The sequence below is a fragment of the Pomacea canaliculata genome, linkage group LG1 (genome assembly GCF_003073045.1).
Source record: "Pomacea canaliculata isolate SZHN2017 linkage group LG1, ASM307304v1, whole genome shotgun sequence".
Lineage (NCBI taxonomy): Eukaryota > Metazoa > Mollusca > Gastropoda > Architaenioglossa > Ampullariidae > Pomacea > Pomacea canaliculata.
In genome coordinates, this window is record NC_037590.1 from 39,323,216 (window position 1) to 39,333,360 (window position 10,145).

The 10,145-nt window shown below is 46.5% G+C and overlaps 2 protein-coding genes across 2 annotated transcripts; one reads left to right on the forward strand and one right to left on the reverse strand.

The window, feature by feature from the left end:
- Positions 1-3,136: 3,136 nt before the first annotated feature.
- Positions 3,137-5,505, reverse strand: LOC112568024 (heat shock protein 70 B2-like). Its single transcript, XM_025245020.1, has one exon. It carries the CDS (start codon positions 5,275-5,277, stop codon positions 3,367-3,369), a length of 1,911 nt encoding a protein of 636 aa, XP_025100805.1. The 5' UTR covers positions 5,278-5,505; the 3' UTR covers positions 3,137-3,366.
- A 2,133-nt stretch (positions 5,506-7,638) lies between these two features.
- On the forward strand, positions 7,639-9,992 carry LOC112568033 (heat shock protein 70 B2-like). Its single transcript, XM_025245033.1, has one exon. It carries the CDS (start codon positions 7,858-7,860, stop codon positions 9,766-9,768), a length of 1,911 nt encoding a protein of 636 aa, XP_025100818.1. The 5' UTR covers positions 7,639-7,857; the 3' UTR covers positions 9,769-9,992.
- The last annotated feature ends 153 nt before the right edge of the window (positions 9,993-10,145 follow it).

Here is a 10,145-nt window from a genome sequence, read left to right on the forward strand (position 1 = left end):
CGTGCAGTCTCAATTTCTCTCGCCTATTCCCCGCAGAACGAATTTCCCCGAAGGTTGCCTCTAGTTATGAATCATATGCCCTCTTTATATCGCCACCCATCCCTCTCACCCAACATTTTCTCTTAGTCTAATGGTGGCGAGAACATCACTTCACTAGGTGGCATCTTTTCTTCTTTATTCCAGCCACCACCCTCCTGCTGCTTTTCTAACTGCTCTGCCAATGTACTGCGTCTTGAAGTCTGTCAGGAAAGAGGACATCACATTAGCAACGCTGGAACACCTGACCGACATTTCTGGAGGCTCCAATTCAAAAATAAAAAAAAGACATTACATTAAGCAGATTATAAGGCTCTCTATTCCATTTGATCTGGTCCTCGTCTCCATAGTCACTGACAGCCTGTCATGGACAGGACGGAAACATCACTCGGGCACATCACCGCAGTGTTGCTCTCTCTCCCCTTCTGAAACGTCGTGTCCCTCTTTCGGAAATTGAGCTGTCAACTTCAAGTTAGAGATGGGACACCAAGAGTACATTAACTGCAAGCTTACACTCTAGAGTGCAAAAGCTTCACCATTTATACTTCACCGACGCCACGAATATCAATTAATAGATAAGATTGATTCAAATGAAATGGTAGATTGAAGGTTTGACAATAAAATTACAAACGGAAGAGATCGCAGAAACCGGGACAAAACTAGGTAACATGATGCTGCTGTCTCTCTGGATATCACACCTTATTATTGTGATAACAGTTTAGTTAACAGTTTATTTTATACTTATATAGCAAGACGGAGAAAATAACGCTTTGCTCATTCCTTCTACCATCATCGTGATTAAATTTTCATCACTATTGTCACACACTCTATCACGCTCTTTCGCTGTGGTCCAACAGTCAGCGCCTGTCAGCAAAACAATGAGGGTTGGCTATCCTGGGTTCAGATCTCGTCTCGGGCACGCTGTTCTTTTTTTCTGCATGGGGCCTGGCTGCCTTGCCGTGATATAGCCAGTTGCTGGCTCGGCGTAAAACACCAATCACCCCCATCACACACACACACACCTCTTTCCCTCTCTCTCACTGTACAGTTTTTCTTCATTGACTTGATCCATTGCCCAACTTTACACATTGATCTCAAAGTTTCCCATAGCTATAGGATAGAAGTGGCAGCAAAATAAACTCTCCTCTCTCTCTATCTTTTTCATGTTCCTAATCACCCCCAGTGGAGCATAGGGCCGCCACCTCTCTCTATTAACAAAGAGCTAAATTCAGTTATATCAATGGTCAACTGATTAAGATAGATTTTAAGGGGATAATTTTTTTTTAAAAAAAACCTTCACTGTCCCGTTGCCATAAGTACACACGCGCTCTGTCACAAACCTGCTATGTTTTGATCATTTGATGGAAAGGAAACGGGAAAAGGTGGGCAGATGGCAAGTGTTTTGCTTGGGTGTATGCGTGGATGCTGGATCTTGTTGTATTTTGAGGGGGATGGGAACCAAGAAATGACCGTGTTTTTACGTGTTGAAGCTTCTAACCTGACGGGAAAGGCCTCAAAGACAACCTTTTTTTCTGACGAAAGTGTAACAAAATGACTCTGTCTTTAAAGGGGAACTTAAAATTGGTTTTAAGGGTTCTCAGTGTATGTAAAATAAGTTAAATTTTGTTTGTTTAATTTTTTTTCTAATATTGTATTTATTAAACTCACATTTTTGTTTGTGTTTTCAATCATGTCTGACAGTAACTAAAGAGTTGCTAGTGACACACAGTGAGAGAGATTTATTATCTGATATAGCTTCATGTGTACATCAGTCTCCTGACTGTGATGTTGCAGGGTTCAAGGGGTCATATAGCAGGAAACAAGGCTATTGCCATGTCGGATTAGACAACTGTGCATGCACTGCGATAACTGGAGGAGATGGTGAATACATTACACCAAAGTCGGGGGTAAGATGGCTATATGTTTATATGTTTACTATACGACAGCGCATGAGACGTAGCGAGAGCTTGTGACACCTGGGGCGAGCAAAAATAACCGCCAACCCCCACCCCACATTTACCATGTGAATTTAATTAACAAGTGAAAATACTTTATTCGTTTTGAAGAAGACAAAGCAAAGATTCCAAAGTATAAAGACTAGTGTTAATTTTAAAAATAAGCTGCCATCAAAATTAAGAGATTAATAAGAAAATCTATTTTAATATGCAGCCTATGTGCACTGAAGTTGCAAAAAAAAAAAAAGAAAAAAAAAAAAAAACCCAACAACAACACCACCAAACAACGAAATAAAACAATAAAAACGAATAATTTTGGCCCCCTTCTTTACTGCGACCAGAGTGGACATACATTCTTTTTCTCCTTTTGCCTCATCTTTCCTACATCACTGAACAGCGAGACCCCACGATAAGCGTCACATGCCCGCGAAAGCTTTCACACCTCACTGAGCAGCAGGTCCCGGTGATGAGCATCACATCTACGCGAAAGCTCATTCTGTGCATTAAAAGTCTTAAATTATTTCATTTTGTTTTGTTGATAAATAAAACCACACCTCCCCACAGCCCAGACCATCACAGTGCACCGTAAGCTTTTTATCGTGTTTTTCTGTTTTGTCCGTTTTTTCCCTCCCAGCGATCTGCTGACACGGGTTCACTCTGATCAGCTCGATTCTGGACGCATACAACATTACTGGTTTCCACATCTTACTGTGGCACCTCAATCTTGAGCCTAGCGATTGTCTTAATCAATCATGCACGCACGAATGCGCTAAATATACTGAATTCATAAACTCATACACCAAGACATCATCTGAGGGGTAAATAGTGTCCGAATATAGATTTTTTTATTATCAATGTTGTTAATGAGGTCCTGAGTATATATTACTCTCTCTCCTCTTAGCCATATACCACGGACTGAAACGACGACGGTAAGTAGTGAACAGTTGACGTACCTATTGTGTATGTGAGTGTGTGTGCTAAAAAATGTGTTCCATAAACTTGTTTACTGTGCTTAACATGATGTGTCGGGATACATTACATCATAATGTTATTATTATTCACTATGGTGGCTGCTTAGAATGGGAAGCATTCGAATGCAGGGCCAATGACTTAATCTCTATGTCCAAAATAAAACAATTTACACAAAAAATGCATGCTGTATCTTTATTACGCAATACTCTTCTATCCAGTCCACAAATCTCTTTTAAATATACAATTTTATATTCCACGATTAATTTATTGCACAACCAACGACATAGTCAATGTTTCTTTCATTCATGTAGTTAAAGCCGATGCCGTAGCATTATCACAGTCTGAAACAGATCTTTAAGTGTTCGTTACTAGACGAATAAAGGTCCACTCATGCATTTCAAGTTCAGTCCACTTCCTCCACTGTGGGCCCTGCAGAAGACGGCGCAGTCCGGCCTTGTGCAGACGACTGACCGGCGCCGGCACCGTGAAGTTTGGCCATCATGGGCGAGCATGCTTTCTGCACTTCCTGCATTTTGTGTTCGAACTCTTCTGTGTCCGCCAGCGAGTTGTTGTCCAGCCACCTCAAGGCCTCGTCGCACGTCTGGCTGACGGCCTCTCTGTCCGCATCACTCAATTTATCGCCGGCGTCGCTGATGGCCTGTCGCACGCTGAAGACGTATGCCTCCAGGCGGTTGCGCGCCTCCACGCGGTGCCGCTGCTTCTCGTCCTCCTCCCGGAACCGCTCGGCCTCGTTCACCATGCGGTCGATGTCGTCCTTGCTCAACCGCCCTTTGTCGTTCTTGATGGTGATGTTGGACGACTTGCCCGTACTCTTGTCCTGCGCCGTCACCTTCATGATGCCGTTGGCGTCGATGTCGAAGGTCACCTCGATCTGGGGCACGCCGCGCGGGGCGGGAGGGATGCCCGTCAACTCGAAGCGCCCCAACAGGTTATTGTCTTTGGTCATGGCGCGTTCTCCTTCGTACACCTGGATGGTGACGGCCGGCTGGTTGTCGGCGTACGTAGTGAAGGTCTTGGACGTCTTGGTAGGGATGGTGGTGTTGCGCTCCACCAGTCGGGTCATGACGCCCCCAGCCGTCTCGATGCCCAGCGACAGCGGCGCCACGTCCACCAGCAGCACGTCGCGGATGACGTCACTCGTATCGCCGCTCAGCACGGCGGCCTGCACGGCCGCGCCGTACGCCACGGCCTCATCGGGGTGAATGGACTTGTTCAACTCCTTGCCGCCCATGAATTCCTGTAGCATCTTCTGGATGCGGGGAATGCGCGTGGACCCGCCCACCAGCACCACCTCGTCGATCTGCCGCTTGTCCAGCTTGGCGTCGCGCAGGGCCTGCTCCACGGGCTCCAGCGTGTGGCGGAACAGGTCGGCACACAGCTCCTCGAAGCGTGCGCGCGTGATGCGCGTGTAGAAGTCGATGCCCTCGTACAGCGAATCAATCTCTACGCTGGCCTCTGCGCTGCTTGACAGCGTCCTCTTGGCGCGTTCGCAGGCCGTACGTAGGCGGCGTAGGGCGCGAGGGTTCTTACTGATGTCTTTCTTGTACTTGCGTTGGAACTCTTGGCACAAGTGCTGCACCATGCGGCTGTCAAAGTCTTCGCCGCCCAGGTGCGTGTCGCCGGCCGTGGCTTTCACCTCGAACAGCGAGCCCTCGCTGATCTGCAGGATGGACACGTCGAAGGTGCCGCCGCCCAAGTCAAATATGAGGACATTCTTCTCTCCTTTGCCTTTTTTGTCTAGCCCGTAGGCCAGGGCGGCGGCTGTGGGCTCGTTGATGATGCGCAAAACGTTCAGGCCGGCGATGGCACCGGCGTCTTTCGTCGCTTGTCGCTGGGAGTCGTTGAAGTACGCCGGAACCGTGATGACGGCGTCTTTGACCCGCTGACCCAGGTATGCTTCTGCCGTCTCTCTCATCTTCACTAGCACCATGGCGCTGATTTCTTCTGGTGCCATGGTCTTTGTTTCGCCTTTGTACTCCACTTGCACCTTGGGTTTTCCTCCGTCGTTGATGACCTTGAAGGGCCAGTGCTTCATGTCTGCCTGTACGCTGCTGTCGTCGAACCTTCGACCTATCAATCTCTTGGCGTCAAAGATGGTGTTCTCAGGGTTCATGGCCGCCTGGTTCTTCGCAGCGTCTCCTACCAATCGCTCAGTGTCCGTGAAAGCCACATAGCTCGGGGTAGTTCTCTGGCCCTGGTCGTTAGCGATGATTTCCACCTGTCCGTGTCGGAACACACCCACACACGAGTAGGTTGTGCCCAAGTCGATACCAATTGCTGGTGCCTTTGCCATTTGTCTTTCGTTTTGTGGACGAACGTACTCGTACTCTTCTTGGAATAGTAATACCGAGTCTCTTCTTTTGTACCGCTTTCGACTGTTCTTTTCCTCTCAGGGAAGCTGTAAGTAGCGCTGTGTTTGCACTTGAGCGACGAGTGGGAAACGCGCGCTTTTATACTCAGCGTGCCGAGCAGACGAACTTTCGAGCAGCTTCGAGGCTTGACGTGACGCGAGGCGAATCCCTTTTCATCGTCGCTCGCGATTGGCTGGGGAAGTCTTTCGCACCACCGAGATTCTTCTCGAAAGCGAAGCACGAATAGTCTGTGTCGATAACGATTCTTCTGCGTTAAGAAAAGAATAATAATTAAAAATAAATCGGCATTTCTAAAACACATTAGCAGATTTTTCAACTCGAAACCCATGATGCGAGTGATTTCTGCCTAGTCGCTCCGTAACGTTTGCAAAACTTTGAATAATTAAGTTACCGATCACACGACATGAGCGATCGGATGTTAATGGCCTCTGACTTATTTTGATTTTTTAGCTGATTATGCCATTATAGTTCGTATAACAGCATGCTTGGAACAGCTGAGCGTTATAAAATCACAATTAAACAATAAGGACAAGAATTTATGTGGCTATTCAAAGATATCGTGTACATAAACTCACATAGAAGTCTGAGGTTAAACATATACATGATAATTGTTTCCTTTACGAATGGTACTTGTTTCAGATTAGAAAAAGTTACAGGCTATAATTTGTGTATGGGTGTTGTTTGTTTGACAAATTACTTGCGTTTTTATAATGACAGTTATTGATTATTTTATTAATGTACTGATGACAAACAATTATGATTGAGCTATATATATATAGCCTCTTATTGTAGTACCCTGAGCTTGGGCAGGATTAATTCTAAAATTTAAAAAGTAAATGATATTTATATAATGGCAGCTGCTGATTCAATATTAACACACAAAGTCTTTACTTTTCTGTTTTCCTCATTTTAAATATCTGAAAGTAGGAGCTGAGCAGATTTTGCTTAATTATTATTCTTACAATACTTTATACTTTAAAACTTAGTTTATTCTTTCCCCATAAAGGCAAGGGCTAAACGGAAAAAAAGCATTTTCCTGCTTATTTTACCTCTTGTTGACAAAGAATTGCCGTTGTCATTAATTGATGAATTACACGAATCATGGATGTTTCAATACATTGTATACTGATTGATATTTATGGTCAATGTGTATGTATAAAAATACAAATGGAACACATCATACAACGGAAATAACAACACAAAATGAAATGTATTGTGCAAATGTCTGTGCAAGTGGATCTGAAATATATAGTGTTGTGAACAAGAATTATATATATCTATCATGGCCATGTACTTCCAAGAACTAAAGAACTCAGAAAATGCGATCGAGGTAAGGTGGAGGAAATCTCTGGTTGTGGTGCATGCTATATGAGTAAATATGACTTTTATATATAGTTGTTTGACAAAATATACAATTGTTGTTCTTGATGGATTACGTAATTTATCAATTAATGACAACGGCAATTTTTTATCAACAAGAGGTAAAATAAGCAGGAAAAGGCTTTTTGCCATTTAGCCCTTGCCTTTATAAGGGGAAAGAATAAACTATAAGTTTTAAAGTAAAAAGTATTGTAAGAATAATAATCAAAATCTGCTTATAAATTTCAGATTTTAAAATAATAATCAGATTTGTGTGTAATATTGAATCACAGCTGCATTATATAAATACATTTACTTTTTAATTTTAGAATTGAACCTGCCCAAGCTCAGGGTACTACAATTAAGAGGCTATACATATTATATGTTGGTCATCAGTACATTATATAAAATAATGAGGAGTCATTTGCAAAAACGTACGTTTCAATTTTGTGACATAAGCAAAAAATGCCCATATACAAACTATAGCCTGTAACTTTTTCTAATCTTAAACAAGTACCATTCGTAAGGGAAACAATTTAATATACATCATGTATATGTTTATCCTCAGACTAATGTGAGGCATGTACACGACCTTTGAATAGCCACAGAAATTCTTGTCATTATTTGTTTAATTGTAATTTCCATTAATATCCGATCGCTCATGTCGTGTGATCGGTAACTTAATTATTCAAAGTTTTGCAAACGTTACGGAGCGACTAGGCAGAAATCACTCGCATCATGCGTTTCGAGTTGAAAAATATGCTAAGTGTTTTAGAAATGCCGATTTATTTTTAATTATTATTCTTTTCTTAACGCAGAAGAATCGTCATCGACAGACTATTCGTGCTTCGCTTTCGAGAAGAATCTCGGTGGTGCGAAAGACTTCCCCAGCCAATCGCGAGCGACGATGAAAAGGGATTCGCCTCGCGTCACGTCAAGCCTCGAAGCTGCTCGAAAGTTCGTCTGCTCGGCACGCTGAGTATAAAAGCGCGCGTTTCCCACTCGTCGCTCAAGTGCAAACACAGCGCTACTTACAGCTTCCCTGAGAGGAAAAGAACAGTCGAAAGCGGTACAAAAGAAGAGACTCGGTATTACTATTCCAAGAGGAGTACGAGTACGTTCGTCCACAAAACGAAAGACAAATGGCAAAGGCACCAGCAATTGGTATCGACTTGGGCACAACCTACTCGTGTGTGGGTGTGTTCCGACACGGACAGGTGGAAATCATCGCTAACGACCAGGGCCAGAGAACTACCCCGAGCTATGTGGCTTTCACGGACACTGAGCGATTGGTAGGAGACGCTGCGAAGAACCAGGCGGCCATGAACCCTGAGAACACCATCTTTGACGCCAAGAGATTGATAGGTCGAAGGTTCGACGACAGCAGCGTACAGGCAGACATGAAGCACTGGCCCTTCAAGGTCATCAACGACGGAGGAAAACCCAAGGTGCAAGTGGAGTACAAAGGCGAAACAAAGACCATGGCACCAGAAGAAATCAGCGCCATGGTGCTAGTGAAGATGAGAGAGACGGCAGAAGCATACCTGGGTCAGCGGGTCAAGGACGCCGTCATCACGGTTCCTGCGTACTTCAACGACTCCCAGCGACAAGCGACGAAAGACGCCGGTGCCATCGCCGGCCTGAACGTTTTGCGCATCATCAACGAGCCCACAGCCGCCGCCCTGGCCTACGGGCTAGACAAAAAAGGCAAAGGAGAGAAGAATGTCCTCATATTTGACTTGGGCGGCGGCACCTTCGACGTGTCCATCCTGCAGATCAGCGAGGGCTCGCTGTTCGAGGTGAAAGCTACGGCCGGCGACACGCACCTGGGCGGCGAAGACTTTGACAGCCGCATGGTGCAGCACTTGTGCCAAGAGTTCCAACGCAAGTACAAGAAAGACATCAGTAAGAACCCTCGCGCCCTACGCCGCCTACGTACGGCCTGCGAACGCGCCAAGAGGACGCTGTCAAGCAGCGCAGAGGCCAGCGTGGAGATTGATTCGCTGTACGAGGGCATCGACTTCTACACGCGCATCACGCGCGCACGCTTCGAGGAGCTGTGTGCCGACCTGTTCCGCCACACGCTGGAGCCCGTGGAGCAGGCCCTGCGCGACGCCAAGCTGGACAAGCGGCAGATCGACGAGGTGGTGCTGGTGGGCGGGTCCACGCGCATTCCCCGCATCCAGAAGATGCTACAGGAATTCATGGGCGGCAAGGAGTTGAACAAGTCCATTCACCCCGATGAGGCCGTGGCGTACGGCGCGGCCGTGCAGGCCGCCGTGCTGAGCGGCGATACGAGTGACGTCATCCGCGACGTACTGCTGGTGGACGTGGCGCCGCTGTCGCTGGGCATCGAGACGGCAGGGGGCGTCATGACCCGACTGGTGGAGCGCAACACCACCATCCCTACCAAGACGTCCAAGACCTTCACTACGTACGCCGACAACCAGCCGGCCGTCACCATCCAGGTGTACGAAGGAGAACGCGCCATGACCAAAGACAACAACCTGTTGGGCCGCTTCGAGTTGACGGGCATCCCTCCCGCCCCGCGCGGCGTGCCTCAGATCGAGGTGACCTTCGACATCGACGCCAACGGCATCATGAAGGTGACGGCGCAGGACAAGAGTACGGGCAAGTCGTCCAACATCACCATCAAGAACGACAAAGGGCGGTTGAGCAAGGACGACATCGACCGCATGGTGAACGAGGCCGAGCGGTTCCGGGAGGAGGACGAGAAGCAGCGGCACCGCGTGGAGGCGCGCAACCGCCTGGAGGCGTACGTCTTCAGCGTGCGACAGGCCATCAGCGACGCCGGCGACAAATTGAGTGATGCGGACAGAGAGGCCGTCAGCCAGACGTGCGACGAGGCCTTGAGGTGGCTGGACAACAACTCGCTGGCGGACACAGAAGAGTTCGAACACAAAATGCAGGAAGTGCAGAAAGCATGCTCGCCCATGATGGCCAAACTTCACGGTGCCGGCGCCGGTCAGTCGTCTGCACAAGGCCGGACTGCGCCGTCTTCTGCAGGACCCACTGTGGAGGAAGTGGACTGAACTTGAAATGCATGAGTGGACCTTTATTCGTCCAGTAACAAACACTTAAAGATCTGTTTCAGACTGTGATAATGCTACGGCATCGGCTTTAACTACATGAATGAAAGAAACATTGACTATGTCGTTGGTTGTGCAATAAATTAATCGTGGAATATAAAATTGTATATTTAAAAGAGATTTGTGGACTGGATGAAGAGTATTGCGTAATAAAGATACAACAAACATTTTTGTGTAAATTGTTTTTATTCTGGACATAGAGATTGTTAAGTCATTGACCCTGCATTCGAATGCTTCCCGTACACACACACACACTTAAAAGTACCTCAACTGTTAACTATTTTCCGTTGTAGTTCTGTATATGTGAGAGATTAAATAAT

What these genes read in the sequence shown, in the direction of transcription:
- LOC112568024 (XM_025245020.1), bottom strand. Translation starts at nt 5,277, where the DNA reads ATGGCAAAGGCACCAGCAATTGGTATCGACTTGGGCACAACCTACTCG.
- LOC112568033 (XM_025245033.1), top strand. Translation starts at nt 7,858, where the DNA reads ATGGCAAAGGCACCAGCAATTGGTATCGACTTGGGCACAACCTACTCG.